Genomic DNA, 20,485 nt, shown 5'->3' on the forward strand with positions numbered 1-20,485 from the left:
CCTGTTCCTGCTCCCATCCTATATATTCTCCTGTTCCTGCTCCCATCCTATATATTCTCCTGTTCCTGCTCCCATCCTATATATTCCAAAGTTCCTGCTCCCATCCTATATATTCCAATGTTCCTGCTCCCATCCTATATATTCTCCTGTTCCTGCTCCCATCCTATATATTCTCCTCTACCTGCTCCCATCCTATATATTCTCCTCTACCTGCTCCCATCCTATATATTCTCCTGTTCCTGCTCCCATCCTATATATTCTCCTGTTCCTGCTCCCATCCTATATATTCTCCTGTTCCTGCTCCCTTCCTATATATTCTCCTGTTCCTGCTCCCATCCTATATATTCTCCTGTTCCTGCTCCCATCCTATATATTCTCCTGTTCCTGCTCCCATCCTATATATTCTCCTGTTCCTGCTCCCATCCTATATATTCCAAAGTTCCTGCTCCCATCCTATATATTCTCCTGTTCCTGCTCCCATCCTATATATTCCAAAGTTCCTGCTCCCATCCTATATATTCCAATGTTCCTGCTCCCATCCTATATATTCTCCTGTTCCTGCTCCCATTATCTGCCTTTCCTCCTCACTCCACGTTGACCGGTCGAGGACATGACTGACATCCGGGGGGGGGGGGGGGGAGAGCTGGCATTGAGTGTGGGAGGATCAAACTTGACCCCAGGGAGGATCAAACTTGACCCCTTCGCGGCGTCTGCTGGTGTCAATAGCCAGGGAGCCACAATTACACCTGAACCCTGAGCCTTGCTGGCAGCAAATGGACATTTGATTGGTTGACTGTCAATCAAGCCTGGATTGGTCTCGCTGGCCGTTCAGCTTATATCACATCCAACCCCTACCCCCAAACCACCCCTACCCCCAAACCACCCCTACCCCCAAACGACCCCTAGCCCACAGATCAAGTAATCAACTACAGAAAAAAAAATTCTAATTTCATTTTTTTTTCTACATGACGAGCCAGGCATTTTTGTAAACAAACGGAGGTTTGATATTTACTGGAGCCCGGCTTGCTGAAAACATCAAAAAACAAAATTTTGTCGGCCATCACTTTTTTTTTGGTTGATTTTATTTTAAAACTGGCGACAGGCTAACACGTGACCTGCCGGAGTTTTTTTCGGAAGCTGTTTCTAGAACCCACGGCATCGGATTATTTAAACTTGGGCAATAAAATTGATGATAGAATAGATGAAAACATTGAGGACAGAAGGATGAAAACGTTGATGATAGAATAGATGAAAACATTGAGTACAGAAGGATAAAAACATTGATGATAGAATAGATGAAAACATTGAGGAAAGAATAGATGAAAACATTGATGATAGAATAGATGAAAACATTGAGGACAGAAGGATGAAAACATTGAGGAAATAATGAAAACGGATGCGATGTGAGGCAATTAGTTTTTTAATATTTTTTAACCGAATAAAATTAATTAATGACCGCATCATCCAAACATCATATACACAACATCTCTACATCACGTACACAACATCTCTACATCACGTACACAACATCTCTACATCACGTACACAACATCTCTACATCACGTACACAACATCTCTACATCACGTACACAACATCTCTACATCACGTACACAACATCTCTACATCATATTCACAACATCTCTACATCACGTACTCAACATCTCTACATCATGTACACAACATCTCTACATCATGTACACAACATCTCTACATCATATTCACAACATCTCTACATCATGTACACAACATCTCTACATCACGTACACAACATCTCTACATCACGTACACAACATCTCTACATCACGTACACAACATCTCTACATCACGTACACAACATCTCTACATCACGTACACAACATCTCTACATCACGTACACAACATCTCTACATCACATTCACAACATCTCTACATCACGTACACAACATCTCTACATCATGTACACAACATCTCTAAATCATGTACACAACATCTCTACATCATATTCACAACATCTCTACATCATGTACACAACATCTCTACATCACGTACACAACATCTCTACATCACGTACACAACATCTCTACATCACGTACACAACATCTCTACATCACGTACACAACATCTCTACATCACGTACACAACATCTCTACATCACGTACACAACATCTCTACATCACATACACAACATCTCTACATCACGTACACAACATCTCTACATCATATAAACAACATCTCTACAGAACATGACAATCAAATACATCAGACTCTTACATACATCAGACTCTGACATACATCAGACTCTTACATACATCAGACTCTTACACTAGATTACATCCCAGATGTCTCACATATTTTATGTCAACTTTTAAATTGGCAAAAATGTCTGACCACGTGACTAAAGACTGACCACGTGACTAAAGACTGACCACGTGACTAAAGACTGACCACGTGCTGAAAGTCCGACCTCTCGGCCGTCTGTTGATACTGCGAGAAAGTTTCCTGATACAAAGTCCGGGAGGCGGGGTTTGTATTGGGGGGGCCGGGGTGGGTATTGGGGGGGCCAGGGTGGGTATTGGGGTAGGAGCCGTAGTAAGCTACACAGGCCTGTGTCTGGTCGTTGTGTGGAGGCTGGTGTGTGTTGTAGGCTGAGGTTGTGGCCGACTCAGCTCTCTGATCATTACCAAACTGTTTGTAGTAGTCGCCTCTGACGTCACATCCTGTCCCTAGTTGTGAGTAATAACCGTCTTTGACGTCATATCCTGTCTCGAATAAATCTGAATTGAAAGGCTTAGAAGCCTGCCAGCCGTAGCTAGAGCAGAAACTGGAAGCATTAAGTCCGTCGCTCGAGCATCCTCCCCTTGGGTACAAGTCCATGTCAGTCAAACTTTGTTTTTCTGACAGGTGAGTTGACTTGGCAGTCACGTCAGACTTGGCAGTCCCATTTGACTTGCCGTTCACGACTGAAGTGTCGCGGTACGTGTCGGCACCCTTCAGGTGCGCCAACATCCGGCCGTTGTTGGCGCGTTGGTCCTGGTTTGTGTAGAGCTCTCGGGGGGCGCCGGGCGAGCCAATGTTCGCCTCCATACAGTCGCTGGTGTTCGACTGTGGGAAAGCAAGAGTCTGTCTTGTATTCAAGTCAACGGGGTATTCATACGGCTCGTTTAAACTCTCATTTTTCATCCCTCGCGTGTTGTTGTTGTCATGGTAACCGTGGGCGCTGTCCGACATTGTTAACGGCTGGCGCGCGTGAGAGAAACTGTCGGTCACGTGACGGGGTAGGTGAGCACCGCTGGAGTGGCTGGGAGTGAGGGGTGTCGCGACAAACCCGTGCACGTGCATGGGGATCGTGGGGGACCTGTCAGATCGTTGGCCATACAGGCTGCTGTACCCCTCCACACTGTTCACATGTTGAAACGAATTGAAACCTGAATTGAATGTATTCGCATTATCACCATGACAACCATAGCTGCTGTCGCTATGACAACCATAGCTGTCGTAAAGGTGAGTGTAGAGTGCATGCCCCGACTGGTTGCTGCTGTAAGCTGCCGGGTTGTGCGGGTTGTGCGGGTTGTTCGTGTACTCATACGAAGAGAAATCGGCCCAGTTTGGAGACATACGCCCATAGGAAGAGGGCGCGTCGTAACACGTGGGGTGGGGTGAGGACAGGAAGCGACTCTGTTGTGGTCTAGAGGTCGCCGTGACCGCATCGAAATCTTTCCGGGTTTGAAGGTTAAGGTCAGTGTTGTGTGAGTAGAACTGATCTAAAGTTTGTAAATCGCACAATTGTTCTGGATCAGTCTGCTGACACTGCAATGATCGTGGGGACTGGAAGCTCTGATGGACCAATCTGTTACTCTCTGGGTGGGCAATGGTCACCTGACCTACTGGGTGGGCAGTGGTCACCTGACCTAGTGGGTGGGCAGTGGTCACCTGACCTACTGGAGCTTTTCTTTTCTTATGTGGGGCCGACATTTGCTCGGTCTTGATGTACAGTGGAGTTGTCTTGATGCTGTCAATGTTCCGTGAGGGCGCCTGTGTAGAGGGCGCCTGTGTAGAGGGCGCCTGTGTAGAGGGCGCCTGTGTAGAGGGCGCCTGTGTAGAGGGCGCCTGTGTAGAGGGCGCCTGTGTAGAGGGCGCCTGTGTAGAGGGTGTAGGGCTGGAGGTACTGTGTAGACTCCCGGGAGAGCACAGACCGGAGTCGTGAGACGAGGCACTGCTGTATATCTGAGGTGAGCCCGGCTCTAGGCCCGGCTCTAGGCCCGGCTCCAGGCTCAAGTCACCCACGCTTCTTGCCAGTTTGCGTTTTCTACTTCCGGTGAGGGTAGGATAAGATTTTGGAGTTTTCATTTCTAAAAAGTTATCAACAACAGAGACGATTCTTTTTTCATCGTCAGAGTCTAACCGACACAAGTCTGTCTTGACATTTTGACCTTCTGGTGGGCAAGTCACGACACTCTCAGCAGTGTCGTCATCGTCCTTGCAAACGTCCTTGACCCCTGCCACGTCGCTGAAGCTGTCGTCTGCTTCCTCCTCTCTGTCGCTGTCTATGGCGCCGCCCTTGCCACGGGTGCCGTGTGACTGACGCTTGTACTTCATGCGGCGGTTCTGGAACCACACCTTGACCTGCCGTTCTGTCAGGTCAAGGGAGGCGGCGATCTCGATCCTCCGGGGGCGACACAAATATTTGTTGAAGTGGAACTCCTTCTCCAGCTCCAGGAGCTGGGTGTTGGTGTACGCTGTACGCAGTCTCCGGCTGCCGGCTGAACTGCTGCCGGCTGAACTGCTGCCGTGATGACCGGAAGTGTTTACTGTCTCTTCGGAAATAAAACCTAAAAACAGAGAACATCAAAATAAATTGTTAAACTAAATATATCAACTAATATACAGACTAGTATTTTACCTAACTAGGCATACTGCCTAGCTTCGCATAGGTTTTCAAAAAACATTTGAGAATTTGAAAAATTAATTATTTTGTAATTGGCTGTTTTGTGGAGTGCTTATGTTTAAACAGTAATTTTATTTAGCAGAGATGATAGAATATTCGCAAACAGCACTCGAAAGGGCATTAGAACTACAAAGGCTTCCTTGATATACTACATTAATTTCTACAAGTTTATTTCTCCAATTTTATTAGGATACATAGATCTACTTATTTTATGTAATCAAATTCTTACTTAAACGAATGCTAAACTTAATCATTTGCTTTTCTTTAAAATAGTAAAACGTCGATTGAAAAATAATTGCTTTAAAAAGTTACCTCCCATCTACATAGACCAAAATGACGAAGTCTTTGTTTACTTTTTACAAGCTTTTATTAAACTCACTTCCTCTTTCTGTCGTCAGTCGACAGTCTGTCGTCAGTCTAGATCGAAACGTAGGAGTGAAAATTCGGACAGTTCTACTTGACCGATACGATTCACAGTTGGCACGTGGGTCAAGACATGAAGACAATGCAATCTGAAACTAAATTTGACTTAATTGGATGCCTAATTAATTTTTTATGCATAAATTAAAATTTGGACCGAATTAGTAGGAATGTCTATCCAACCACACTTTCAATAGCTGCGCCATCAGGTTTAATAGCTGCGCCATCACGTTCAATAGACGCGCAATGGTTTTTAGTCATGTAACACTATTGTAAATAAAACATGTAAAGTACTGAAAAAAAACTCATAAAAAACGTTTTAATAACAAGCTTTTATGTAATGATGCACTAAAAAGTAGAAAATAAATTATACACTACTATTTAAATTACTATAAAGAAAATCGTGGGTCACTTTAGTACTTTAGTACCTATTGGATAACTTTACTAATATTTGAGAAGAGACCCACGCTTTTCTTTATAGTAATTTAATTTTTTTTTTACTTTCTCGTTTACGGAGTATACATAAGTAATGTAATCGTGCAAATAATCGAAATCTAGATTTTCACATAGTTTTGCAATTTAGTCCGTTTGTCTGTGTGTGTACGTGTGTTATTACTCGAATACCGTTACAGCTACGTTGATGAAATTTCATACAATATCAGTAGCGTAGCGAGGGGGGGGGGGTGGGGCGGGGACATATGTCCCCGGGTGCCGACCTTAGGGGGCGCCAAAATGGGTTGGAAAAATAAATTGAAAGGTTGAGGGGGGTGCAAATCGAAATCTTGAGGGGGGGGGGGTGGTGCAAATCGTGCATTATGTGTATAATAGTTCGGAATATTAGTACTTTGTAAATTCATGTGCGTTTTTTTTTTTTGAGAAATCGGAAATAGGGTTACTACTTCCGGTCAACGGAAATTACTCAAAATTTGAAAGAAGGCAGAGAATTAGATCTTTTACTTTTATGTGAAATTTCTTTTATCTATCTGAAACAGTACTCTAGCTGTAGCGGTACTCAAGTTATCGTGTTCACAGACATACACACACATATAAACACATACACGGACTCAGGGAGATGTAAAACGTCGAAATTTATTAAAATATCGATTTAAAATTTGTGCATGATTACAATACTTCCTCTATACTTCGTATACGAGAAAGTAAAAATAAAAGCGTGGGAAAGCTTCTTAAATTCTATTAAAGGTATTTAATGCATAATACAGCGATCCACGCTTTTATTTTTAGTTAATTAAACAACGAATTAAATCACATTTTAGATTAGTATGTATTGTTATTGAGTCTTAACCTACGTGAAATGTGATACGGCCCTGTAGCAGTGATGATTTTAGGACATTGGATAGACCAACTCAGGACATCCTCAATACCCTAGTGAGGTCCTCGATACCCTCGTTAGGTCCTTAATTCATTCATTAGGTCCTTAAACGTATTCTTTTGCCTCTTTCCCTATCACGATTTCTGTACGCATACAAACCGGTGGTAATTAGGTCAGCGGGAAAAAAAGTCATAGGAAATAAAGTCACAGAAAAAGTCACACTTTTTGCTAGGAAAACAAGTCACGGGAAAGTCACAGAAAATTTTTTATCGGAAAAAGTCACAGAAAATTTTTTACAATACTGTTCAAAGAAATACTTTGATTTAGTTGTTGAGAGTTGTAAAAGTTTGGGTGTATGTTGAGAATTGTAAAAGTTTGAGTGTTGTTTTCTGACCTAATTATAAACTTTAAAAGCATTTTGATTTCTAATATAGATATGTAAAGGCCAACACGTTTAATTGTAACTGTCAAAATCAACCAGATCAATAATTTCTTCATTATTCAATATAATACATTATAATTCATTATTACTATTCGTTTTTATAAAAAAAAAATGCTGTCTACAATCAGAATTAATTATAATTTTATTATAAATGCTAAAATCACACAGAATAAGGAAAGTTGATATAGAATCGTAAAAAATTCTAAATAAATTATACAGAACAAAATAGAACAGATTACAGTATTAAAACAATTATATGGGGACTAGAATCATGATTAAATTACACATTGGCATTTTTATGTTGTTTTTTACTTTCTCGTATATACGAAGTACAGAGAAAGTATTGTAATCGTGCACGAAAATAACATGAAATTTTGACAGTTTTCACCGTTTTACTCCTCAGTTCTTCATCACATCCGGAGTATAGAGGACTTATTTTAATCAGGCAAAAATTATAAATACAAATATATAAACATTTTGGCGTTTTATGCGTTATCGAGTCGTAAAAACTGGACTTAGCAATTCTGTCCGTATGTCTGTGTGTGTGTGTGTGTGTGTGTGTCTGTGTGTAAACACAATAGCTTGAGTACCGTTACAGTTAGGTTGATGAAATGTCATATATAAGTATTTTATCAAAATCGTAGATCCTGATCAACTTTTGAGCGATTTCCAATAACCGCAAGTGGTACTTTTTCTAGTTTGAATTTTTAAAAAGCCTGTAACTTGAGTACTATTTCAGATAGATAAATGAAATTTCACATGTAAGTAAAAGATCTAATTCTCTACCTTCTGTCAAATTTTGAGTAATTTCTGTTGATTGAAAGTACTAATTTACGCTATTTCCGATTTTTCAAAAAAAAAAACAAAAAAAAAACAATGTAAATTTATAAAGTACTAATAATATTCCGCACTATTATGCACGTTTTATTTGGCGTTCACGGGTGTGCAATTCTTTTTTTCTACGAGATTTTATTCTATTTTAAAAAGTTTAAGTATTTAAAATGGATTAAAATTTATGTCTGTAACCCGAGTTCCCATCCTCTGTTGTTTTATAAAAGAATATTCGAGAAAGTTTAGGGGAGATCACTCCCGGTTTATTTTAAAATTAAGTAGTAATTAGACGTTTTGTATTATGTATAAGTAAACCATCTTAAATCAATGAAAGTAGGCTACAAGTAACAAAGAAGTATTACCAGTGTAAATCTGTATCAGTTCTCACAACAGTTTGACCAGTTTCAAAAGCTATGATTCTGACTGTGTAAAATAAACAACTTGGAGGCAGTTATATTCTTACCCACAGTGTTTTTATATTGTTTTAACTAAATTTACCCGAGATATTAAAGTATGTCGTTAAGTACATATGTTCGTGCTGATAGTCTTGACCCATACTATTGTTCGTGAGCATGTGTGAGAATGTTTATTTTTCTGTACATTTATTCAGCTTCCTCCCTCCCCCCCCCTTATAGGGACCTGCAAGGGACCTGCAGTTTCCTTTCCTGCTAATATTAACATAACAAAGATAATCGTATTCTACGGGGCACACTTTAGGTAAACAATAACCCAAAGATAATAGGCCTCCCGTATAAAACAGTATGGCTGAATTTAGCCAGACAACTCAAGCAAAGACTAGACTTGTGAGTTAAGATAGAATTTAGCCAGACGACAACTCAAGCAAAGACTAGACTTGTGAGTTAAGATAGAATTTAGCCAGACGACAACTCAAGCAAAGACTAGACTTGTGAGTTAAGATAGAATTCAGCCAGACAACTCAAGCAAAAACTAGACTTGTGAGTTAAGATAGAATTTAGCCAGACAACTCAAGCAAAAACTACACTTGTGAGTTAAGATAGAATTTAGCCAGACAACTCAAGCAAAGACTAGACTTGTGAGTTAAGATAGAATTCAGCCAGACAACTCAAGCAAAAACTAGACTTGTGAGTTAAGATAGAATTTAGCCAGACAACTCAAGCAAAGACTAGACTTGTGAGTTAAGATAGAATTCAGCCAGACAACTCAAGCAAAAACTAGACTTGTGAGTTAAGATCGAATTTAGCCAGACAACTCAAGCAAAGACTAGACTTGTGAGTTAAGATAGAATTTAGCCAGACAACTCAAGCAAAAACTAGACTTGTGAGTTAAGATCAATCTGTATGTGGTTGACGTTCTATACACAGCAGGGATAACACAAACCACAGATGTACATGCGCTTAAGTGGACAATGTGGCAAAAAGTGCCTCGCACATGCCTGGCGCTGAGTTAGGTGCCGATAAGTTAGTCAATAAGTAGGCTGTACATATACTTGTGATAAGTAAGCCAAAAAGTAGGCTGTACATATACTTGTGATAAGTAAGCCAAAAAGTAGGCTGAACATATACTTGTGATAAGTAAGTCAAGAAGTAGGCTGTACATATACTTGTGATAAGTAAGTCAAGAAGTAGGCTGTACATATATTTGTGATAAGTAAGCCAAAAAGTAGGCTGAACATATACTTGTGATAAGTAAGTCAAGAAGTAGGCTGTAGGCCTACATATACTTGTGATAAGTAAGCCAAGAAGTAGGCTGTACATATACTTGTGATAAGTAAGCCAAAAAGTAGGCTGAACATATACTTGTGATAAGTAAGTCAAGAAGTAGGCTGTACATATACTTGTGATAAGTAAGTCAAGAAGTAGGCTGTAGGCCTACATATACTTGTGATAAGTAAGCCAAGAAGTAGGCTGTACATATACTTGTGATAAGTAAGCCAAAAAGTAGGCTGTACATATACTTGTGATAAGTAAGCCAAGAAGTAGGCTGAACATATACTTGTGATAAGTAAGTCAAGAAGTAGGCTGTACATATACTTGTGATAAGTAAGCCAAGAAGTAGGCTGAACATATACTTGTGATAAGTAAGTCAAGAAGTAGGCTGTACATATACTTGTGATAAGTAAGTCAAGAAGTAGGCTGAACATATACTTGTGATAAGTAAGTCAAGAAGTAGGCTGTACATATACTTGTGATAAGTAAGCCAAGAAGTAGGCTGAACATATACTTGTGATAAGTAAGTCAAGAAGTAGGCTGTACATATACTTGTGATAAGTAAGCCAAGAAGTAGGCTGTACATATACTTGTGATAAGTAAGCCAAGAAGTAGGCTGTACATATACTTGTGATAAGTAAGCCAAGAAGTAGGCTGTCCACGTTGAGTTTTTGTGTCTGATACTTTTTTAGTTTTGTTGTCATTTGTAACCATTCAAAAGAATCCGGTACGTGCGTTAGCTTTATCAGAGATAGAGTAGCGCCCGTTATAATACGAGAAAGTAAAAATATTTGAAAAAATTCATAAAAAACGTTTTAATAACAAGCTTTTATGTAATGATGCACTAAAAAGTAGAAGATAAATTATACACTACTATTTAAATTACCATAAAGAAAAGCGTGGGTCTCTTCTCAAATATTAGTAAAGGTATCCAATAGGTACTAAAGTGACCCACGCTTTTCTTTATAGTAATTTAAATAGTAGTGTATAATTTATTTTCTACTTTTTATTGCATCATTACATAAAAGCTTGTTATTAAAACGTTTTTTATGAATTTTTTTTCAGTACTTTACATGTTTTATTTACAATAGTGTTACATGACTAAAAACCATTGCGCGCCTACTGAACGTGAAGGCGCAGCTATTAAACCTGATGGCGCAGCTATTGAAAGTGATGACGCGTGTGGTGTGGTTGGATTGACATGCCTACTGATTCGGTCCAAATTTTAATTAATTCATAAAAAATTAATTAGGCACCCAATTAAATCAAATTTAGTTTCAGATTGCATTGTCTTCATGTCTTGACCCACGTGCCAAATGTGAATCGTATCGGTCAAGTACAACTGTCTGAATTTTCACTCCTGCGTTTCTATCTAGACTGACGACAGACTGACGACTGACGGCAGAGGAAGTGAGTTAAATAAAAGCTTGTAAAAATTAAAAACAATTTTTATGGAGCTAAGGCAGAGGTTAGGGTTAGGTTTAGGGTTAGGGTTAGTTTAAGGGTTAGGGTTAGGGTTAGTTTAAGCTTAAACCTTCCCGGTACTCAAGTCCATCAGTGTGGCGAAAAGGAAATCGGAAAAATATCAATCGGCCAACTAGGCAAAATGTCACTCGGCCAACTAGGCAAAATGTCACTCGGCCAACTAGGCAAAATGTCAATCGGCCAACTAGGCAAAATGTCACTCGGCCAACTAGGCAAAATGTCACTCGGCCAACTAGGCAAAATGTCAATCGGCCAACTAGGCAAAATATCAATCGGCCAACTAGGCAAAATGTCATTCGGCCAACTAGGCAAAATATCAATCGGCCAACTAGGCAAAATGTCACTCGGCCAACTAGGCAAAATGTCACTCGGCCAACTAGGCAAAATGTCACTCGGCCAACTAGGCAAAATGTCACTCGGCCAACTAGGCAAAATGTCACTCTGCGCCAGAGATATCTTCAGAACACACCGTCCCATTGACACAATCAGTAGTACATCAGCACTACATCAGTACTACATCAGCACTACATTAGTACTACATCAGCACTACATCAGTACTACATCAGTACTACATCAGTACTACATCAGTACTACATCAGCACTACATCAGTACTACATCAGCACTACATCAGCACTACATCAGCACTACATCAGCACTACATCAGCACTACATTAGTACTACATCAGCACTACATCAGTACTACATCAGCACTACATCAGTACTTCATCAGCACTACATCAGTACTTTCAATAGGGAACGTGTGGGATTGCTGATATTGGAGAAAAGACGCATTGTCTTAATTGAAATCCTGGCCGTCCCGGTCAGGCTCTGCACTGGCTTTTGTTTATCTCTAAAACATCGGGAATGGTGTGTTTATTTAGCATCATATCACCGGCGCTGTCCGGGTTTTGGAAATGTATTAAATGTCCAAGCAAAAATGACCAAGAAAATGTAAGACCCTAACCAACCACAAGCGAACATAGACGTAAAGCATTTCACCATCTCGCATTTATACATCTAAAATAAACACACAAAAAAACAACCAATCCCCCTCCCTGCACTTCTACCTATTAAAAATTAACCACATAAGCAAAAACATAAACATAAAAAAAACCTAACACAAACCCTCAACACAAACCCTAACCAGAACCACAAACCCTCACCAGAACCACAAACCCTCACCAGAACCACAAACCCTAACCAGAACCACACACCCTAACCAGAACCACAAACCCTAACCAGAACCACAAACCCTAACCCTCACCAGAACCACAAACCCTAACCAGAACCACAAACCCTAACCCTCACCAGAACCACAAACCCTCACCAGAACCACAAACCCTCACCAGAACCACAAACCCTAACCAGAACCACAAACCCTAACCCTAACCAGAACCACAAACCCTAACCCTAACCAGAACCACAAACCCTCACCAGAACCACAAACCCTCACCAGAACCACAAACCCTAACCGTAACCAGAACCACAAACCCTAACCCTCACCAGAACCACAAACCCTAACCCTCACCATCACCACAAACCCTAACCCTAAACAGAACCACAAACCCTAACCAGAACCACAAGCCCTCACCAGAACCACACACCCTATGAGGTTGAACTAAGGGAAGAAATACATACAAGTTTGGTATCCAGCAGTTGGTGTCAAACAAGATGGCTGACCTTGATGCTCGTTCTTGCCGCTCTCGGAAATGTGTTGGTTGTCTGCCCAATTAAAACACGCATCAGAAGTTGCGGGAATATCAACACTACCCACAGTTTGAAGGGAGGGGCCGCTGGCGTACCCTATGGGCGAGTGAACTCTCTGATACAGTGACGGGGCGCCTGAATTCTGGTTGATGGCGCCCTCCCCCGGGGTGTATGGGCTGGGGGCAGATAGGCGACCTGATCTGGTGGGTTTGATGACGTCACGTGGGACATCCTGGCTGATCCCGGCACGGCCCAGGGAGGGGCGGGGAGACGACCGCTCCGTGGTGACGTTCAGAGAGTACATGCCGTGATCGACCGTGGTCGAACCATTTTCTCTGGAGGTCAAGTGGTAAGGTGACGTCATAAATCCACTGAGGGTTGATCCCCTGGGAAGACCGAGTAGGGGTCGGGGTGGTATGGCTGACGACATCATCATTCACAGCGATTTAGGTCAAGGAAACTTGTCGTCATGCCTACATTTAGGTCAAGGAGACTTGTCGTCAAGCCTCAATTTAGGTCAAGGAGACTTGTCGTCATGCCTCAATTTAGGTCAAGAACATTCAGAAGGCAAGAGCAAATGTCTGTCTTTACAAGAGCAAATGTCTGTCTTTACAAGAGCAAATGTCTGTCTTTACAAGAGCAAATGTCTGTCTTCACGTTCTGCTGAGAGAACCATCAATTTTTCCTCTCGAATGTAACAGCATGTCTTAACGATCTGTCTTAATGGTGTGAGCGTGACGTAGAAGCTTCTGAGCTTGGTACTTGACCAGCGCAGGTGTGGGTTACTGTGGGCAGGTGTGGGTTACTGTGGGCAGGTGTGGGTTACTGTGGGCAGGTGTGGGTTACTGTGGGCAGGTGTGGGTTACTGTGGGCAGGTGTGGGTTACTGTGGGCAGGTGTGGGTTACTGTGGGCAGGTGTGGGTTACTGTGGGCAGGTGTGGGTTACTGTGGGCAGGTGTGGGTTACTGTCCTAAAGTCCCGACCACATTGTTGCCGCCACACACTCTCAGACATGAATGCCGGCCAGTGGAACCATCAAAAGCGTGTCACAACTAAGGGGAGCTGAATCCAGAGCTTGAGAAGTGAAGGAAGAAATAAAACAAGTTGTCTCTCTTGGCCTGCAGAATAGTAGATAGATTTGTTTAGATTTGTTTAACTGTGCAATGTTGGTAAGGGTGACACATTGACATATTGGTGATGATAGAACAGACACACAAAACACGGCACATACACATACACAACAAACACAAACACGTATCTTACAGACACACAAAACACACACACGAAAACGTGCTGCTGACATAGATCATAACTTATGACATCGATCATGACTTATGACATCGATCATGACTTATGACATCGATCATGACTTATGACATCGATCATGACTTATGAAATCGATCATGACTTATGACATCGATCATGACTTATGACATCGATCATGACTTATGACAGAAGGAAGTTCACCATCCTTTACATGCGCTGTTCAAGTCTACTGTCGGCTGTCTGACAAAGGAACATGTATTGGGGAACCAACAGTCATAGGAACATGTATTCGGGAACCAACAGTCATAGGAACAAACAGTTTGGTGAATAGCCACAAACTAGACTGGACAGGTGAATTTTACGATTCGAACGGTGTTGTTGCTGGGGAAGTGGGTGTAGGGGCGGAGGGAGGGGGGTGGAGATCAAACGTCGAATGGAGCCAGCAGCCAAATGTATTGACAGGGCCGACAAGCCATGGATGATGGATGATGGATGAGCCCGTGTCACGACCTAGCCCGTGTAACTGACTACTTCAAGCAGGTTCGTTAAAAACAGACTGGTGGGGTGGTGACGTCAGACTGCTGGGCTGGTCACGTCAGACTGGATGGTATGATGGGTTAGTACTAGGATGGTATGATGGGTTAAGGTTAGCACTAGGATATCCCCCACTCCTCCAACCATTCTATTTGTAAGTTCTGAAAGTTGTCCCCCTTATTCTTTTCTGAAAGTTGTCCCCCTTATTCTGTTCTGAAAGTTGTCCCTCTTATTTTGTCCTGAAAGTTGTCCCCCTTATTCTTTTCTGAAAGTTGTCCCCCTTATTCTTTTCTGAAAGTTGTCCCCCTTATTCTGTCCTGAAAGTTGTCACATTTTATTCTGTTCTGAAAGTTGTCCCTCTTATTTTGTTCTGAAAGTTGTCCCCCTTATTCTGTTCTGAAAGTTGTCCCCCTTATTCTGTTCTGAAAGTTGTCCCCCTTATTCTGTCGTTTTGCGCATGCCTGAACATGAACTCAAAAAAATTTCACGCACCAGCGCACATGCATGAAAACGTGTAACTTCCATTCCTCACATCCCCCCCTCACATCCCCCCTCACATCCCCCCCCTCACATCCCCCCTCTCACATCCCCCCCTCACATCCCCCCCCTCACATCCCCCCCTCACATCCCCCCCTCACCACTTGGTTGGTTTATGTTTCCTGCAGGACTACACCGTCGTGACTAGAATGGTAGGTTGGTAGGTAGGTTGGTAGGTAGGTTGGTAGGTAGGTTGGTAGGTAGGTTGGTAGGTAGGTTGGTAGGTAGGTTGGTAGGTAGGTTGGTAGGTTATGTAGGTTGGTAGGTTATGTAGGTTGGTAGGTTATGTAGGTTGGTAGGTTGGTTGGTAGGTTGGTAGGTTATGTAGGTTGGTAGGTAGGTTGGTTGGTAGGTTGGTAGGTTATGTAGGTTATGTAGGTTGGTAGGTTGGTAGGTAGGTTGGTAGGTTGGTTGGTAGGTTGGTAGGTTATGTAGGTTGGTAGGTAGGTTGGTTGGTAGGTTGGTAGGTTATGTAGGTTATGTAGGTAGGTTGGTAGGTTGGTAGGTAGGTTGGTAGGTTATGTAGGTTATGTAGGTTGGTGGGTTGGTAGGTAGGTTTTGTAGGTTGGTAGGTAGGTTTTGTAGGTTGGTAGGTTATGTAGGTTATGTAGGTTGGTAGGTTGGTTGGTAGGTTGGTAGGTTGGTTGGTAGGTTGGTAGGTTGGTAGGTTATGTAGGTTATGTAGGTTGGTAGGTTGGTTTTGTAGGTTGGTAGGTTGGTTTTGTAGGTTGGTAGGTTGGTTGGTTGGTTTTGTAGGTTGGTTGGTAGGTAGGTAGGTTGGTTGGTTGGTTGGTTTTGTAGGTTGGGAGGTTGGTTTTTGTAGGTTGGTAGGTTGGTTGGTTGGTTGGTTTTTAGGTTGGTTGGTAGGTTGGTTGGTTGGTAGGTTGGTCGGTTGGTTGGATGAATGTTTGATTGGATGGATGTTAGGTTGGCTGAAAGGTTGGTTGGTAGGTTGGTTTTGTAGGTTGGTTGGTTTTGTAGGTTGGTTGGTTTTGAAGGTTGGTTGGTAGGTTTGATGGTAGGTAGGTTGGTAGGTTTGTTGGTAGGTAGATTGGTAGGTTGGTAGGTAGGTTTGTTGGTAGGTTTGTAGGTAGGTTGGTTTGTAGGTTGGTTGGGTGGGAGGTTGGTTGGCTGAGAGGTTGGTTGGCTGAGAGGTTGGTTGGTAGGTTGGTTGGTTGGTTTTGTAGGTTGGTAGGTAGGTTGGTAGGTAGGTTGGTAGGTAGGTTGGTAGGTAGGTTGGTAGGTTGGTAGGTAGGTTGGTAGGTAGGTTGGTAGGTAGGTTGGTAGGTAGGTTGGTAGGTAGGTTGGTAGGTAGGTTGGTTGGTTATGTAGGTTGGTAGGTTGGTAGGTAGGTTGGTAGGTTATGTAGGTTATGTAGGTTGGTAGGTTGGTAGGTTATGTAGGTTATGTAGGTTGGTAGGTTGGTAGGAAGGTTGGTAGGTTATGTAGGTTATGTAGGTTGGTAGGTAGGTTGGTAGGTTGGTAGGTTGGTAGGTAGGTAGGTAGGTTATGTAGGTTATGTAGGTTGGAAGGTAGGTTGGTAGGTTATGTAGGTTATGTAGGTTGGTAGGTTGGTAGGTAGGTTGGTAGGTTGGTTGGTAGGTTGGTAGGTTGGTTGGTTATGTAGGTTATGTAGGTTGGTAGGTTGGTTTTGTAGGTTGGTAGGTTGGTAGGTTGGTTGGTTGGTAGGTTGGTAGGTTATGTAGGTTATGTAGGTTGGTAGGTAGGTAGGTTGGTAGGTTGGTAGGTTATGTAGGTTATGTAGGTTGGTAGGTTGGTAGGTAGGTTGGTAGGTTGGTTGGTAGGTTGGTAGGTTATGTAGGTTATGTAGGTTGGTAGGTAGGTTGGTAGGTTGGTAGGTTATGTAGGTTATGTAGGTTGGTAGGTAGGTTGGTAGGTTGGTAGGTAGGTAGGTTGGTAGGTTGGTAGGTTATGTAGGTTATGTAGGTTATGTAGGTTGGTAGGTTGGTAGGTAGGTTTTGTAGGTTGGTAGGTAGGTTTTGTAGGTTGGTAGGTTATGTAGGTTATGTAGGTTGGTAGGTTGGTTGGTAGGTTGGTATGTTGGTAGGTTGGTAGGTTATGTAGGTTATGTTGGTTGGTAGGTTGGTTTTGTAGGTTGGTAGGTTGGTTTTGTAGGTTGGTAGGTTGGTTGGTTGGTTTTGTAGGTAGGTTGGTTGGTAGATAGGTTGGTTGGTTGGTTGTTTGGTTGGTTTTGTAGGTTGGGAGGTTGGTTTTGTAGGTTGGTAGGTTGGTTGGTTGGTTGGTTGGTAGGTTTTTAGGTTGGTTGGTAGGTTGGTTGCTTGGTAGGTTGGTCGGTTGGTTGGATGGATGTTTGATTGGATGGATGTTTGGTTGGCTGAAAGGTTGGTTGGTAGGTTGGTTTTGTAGGTTGGTTGGTTTTGTAGGTTGGTTGGTTTTGTAGGTTGGTTGGTAGGTTTGATGGTAGGTAGGTTGGTAGGTTTGTTGGTAGGTTGGTAGGTAGATTGGTAGGTTGGTAGGTAGGTTTGTAGGTAGGTTGGTTTGTAGGTTGGTTGGGTGGGAGGTTGGTTGGCTGAGAGGTTGGTTGGTAGGTTGGTTGGTTGGTTTTGTAGGTTGGTTGGTAGGTTGGTTGCTTGGTTGGTTGGGTGGTAGGTTGGTTGGATGGATGGATGGATGTTTGGTTGGCTGAAAGGTTGGTTGGATGGACGGTTGGATTGTTGGTTGGTTGGATGGTTAATTGGTTTTTCGGTTGGTTAATTGGTTGGTTAATTGGTTGGATGGTTCATTGGATGGTTAATTGGTTGTTTGGATGGTTAATTGGTTAGATGGTTAATTGTTAATTTGTTGGTTGGTTGGACGGTTTCATGGTTGGTTTGATGACTGTGGAATCGATATTGAATTGTTGGAAGGTTGTTGGAAGGTTGTTGGAAGGTTGTTGGAAGGTTGTTGGATTAAAGACACCACATTTTGTTGGTGTTGGATTGATTATAGGGTAGGGGGGGGGGGGTGGTCAGTTTTAGACTAGAAAATTTGAGCCTAAAACTGTAAGGCCCTGCACTCAGTGGTGTCAATCTACGCCTACTGATCAAGTCAGGAAAATCTACGAAAGCTGATCTCGACTCAGATTTAACGAATGAATTTATAATTAGAATATTTAATTAATTACTAAAGGGAAATGTGTGGCTTGAATCTCCATCTAATTATTAATTAGTCGAATTTACATGTCATGCTTTTATTTAAAAAATTGACCTACTTTTGTCCAATTCTATCCTTTGTCAACACGCACTGTCTTCAAGGTCTGGATAAAGTTTTATATCAAAACACAATCTCACAACTTGACAGAATATATCACAAATTGACAGAATATCTCACAAATTGACAGAATATCTCACAAATTGACAGAATATATCACAAATTGACAGAATATCTCACAACTTGACTGAAAATCTCACAACATGACTGAAAATCTCACAACTTGACTGAAAATCTCACAACTTGACCAGATCTAGAGCACAAGTCACTGCCTGCTGCTCTGATCGGGCCAGCAGAAGTAAACACAAGCCGCTAGCTGAGAGGGCGGTTAGACAGCGCGAGGGCCGTCTAGCGGATGACGCGAGAACTGTCAGAGCCAATCAGAACAGCTGACAGCTCGCGAGCTTCGATGGATTGTTCCGAGTGGGCGTGTCAGTTGCCAACCGCGCGTGAAGCGGCTGTCAAGGTTTACTGTTCATCAGCTTGTCACAACCTTCAGTCAATTTTCTGACAGTTTAAGGGGGAGGGGGGGGGGATGGTCTACATTGGTGCGATCCCTGGTCCCCTCAGTATCCAGCAGCACCCGAGACTCAACTACACGTTCATCTATTGTTGCCACTGTTGGCCCCACTCTACACTAGCTGATGGCCCCACTCTACACTAGCTGATGGCCAAAGCAGTTGATGGCCCCACTCTACACTAGCTGATGGCCCCATTCTACACTAGCTGATGGCCAAATTAGTTGATGGCCTAAGTCTACACTAGCTGATGGCCCCACTCTACACTAGCTCATGGCCCCACTCCACACTAGCTCATGGCCCCACTTCACACTAGCTGATGGCCCCACTCTACACTAGCTGATGGCCCCACTCTACACTAGCTGATGGCCCCACTCCACACTAGCTGGTGGCCCCACTCTACACTAGCTCATGGCCCCACTCTACACTAGCTGATGGCCCCACTCTACACTAGCTGATGGCCCCACTCTACACTAGCTGATGGCCCCACTCCACACTAGCTGGTGGCCCCACTCTACACTAGCTGATGGCCAAATTAGTTGATGGCCTAAGTCTACACTAGCTGATGGCCCCACTCTACACTAGCTGATGGCCCCACTCCACACTAGCTGGTGGCCCCACTCTACACTAGCTCATGGCCCCACTCTACACTAGCTGATGGCCCCACTCTACACTAGCTGATGGCCCCACTCTACACTAGCTGATGGCCCCACTCCACACTAGCTGGTGGCCCCACTCTACACTAGCTGATGGCCAAATTAGTTGATGGCCTAAGTCTACACTAGCTGATGGCCCCACTCTACACTAGCTGATGGCCCCACTCTACACTAGCTGATGGCCAAAGCAGTTGATGGCCCCACTCTACACTAGCTGATGGCCAAATTAGTTGATGGCCCAATTCTACACTAGCTGATGGCCCCACTCTACACTAGCTGATGGCCCCACTCCACACTAGCTGATGGCCCCACTCCACACTAGCTGATGGCCCCACTCTACACTAGCAGATGGCCCCACTCTACACTAGCTGGTGGCCCCACTCTACACTAGCTGATGGCCAAATTAGTTGATGGCCCAATTCTACACTAGCTGATGGCCCCACTCTACACTAGCTGATGGCCAAAGCAGTTGATGGCCCCACTCTACACTAGCTGATGGCCCCACTCTACACTAGCTGATGGCCCCACTCTACACTAGCTGATGGCCCCACTCTACACTAGCTGATGGCCCCACTCCACACTAGCTGATGGCCCCACTCTACACTAGCAGATGGCCCCACTCTACACTAGCTGATGGCCCCACTCCACACTAGCTGATGGCCCCACTCTACACTAGCTGATGGTCCCACTCTACACTAGCTGATGGCAGTTTTGCTCCGCTCGTCTCCCCCTCCCCCTCCACCCCCCCCACTCCTCCACCCCCCCCCCCCCCCCACCCCCCCTCCACCCGTTGATTTGGACTTCTCACACCTTTTAGTTTACCTGTACAGAAAGCTTGCCGACTTTGATGTGAACCCCTGGGGATGGCGCGGCTCACTTCAAGCGGAAATCCGTGAGCAAAACACTTGAACGTG

The 20,485-nt window shown here is 43.2% G+C and overlaps 1 protein-coding gene across 1 annotated transcript; it reads right to left on the bottom strand.

The window, feature by feature from the left end:
• Positions 1-2,413: 2,413 nt before the first annotated feature.
• Positions 2,414-18,656, bottom strand: LOC131950159 (homeotic protein proboscipedia). The gene is made up of 3 exons (XM_059312207.1): positions 18,399-18,656; positions 12,803-13,947; positions 2,414-4,809 (listed from the first exon to the last, which is right to left on the bottom strand). The coding sequence occupies exons 2-3, from the start codon at positions 13,263-13,265 to the stop codon at positions 2,414-2,416; spliced, it is 2,859 nt and encodes a 952-aa protein (XP_059168190.1). The 5' UTR covers positions 13,266-13,947; positions 18,399-18,656.
• Between the last annotated feature and the right edge of the window lie 1,829 nt (positions 18,657-20,485).

Source organism: Physella acuta, unplaced genomic scaffold (assembly GCF_028476545.2).
Source record: "Physella acuta isolate Inbredline_101_S28 unplaced genomic scaffold, ASM2847654v3 ptg000740l, whole genome shotgun sequence".
Taxonomy (NCBI): domain Eukaryota; kingdom Metazoa; phylum Mollusca; class Gastropoda; family Physidae; genus Physella; species Physella acuta.

Coding starts and splice junctions, on each gene's coding strand:
- LOC131950159 (XM_059312207.1), bottom strand. CDS start 13,265: ATGATGATGTCGTCAGCCATACCACCCCGACCCCTACTCGGTCTTCCC. Junction 4,810..12,802: donor CGGCAAGAACGAGCATCAAG/GTCAGCCATCTT, acceptor CTCTGTTTTTAG/GTTTTATTTCCGAAGAGACA.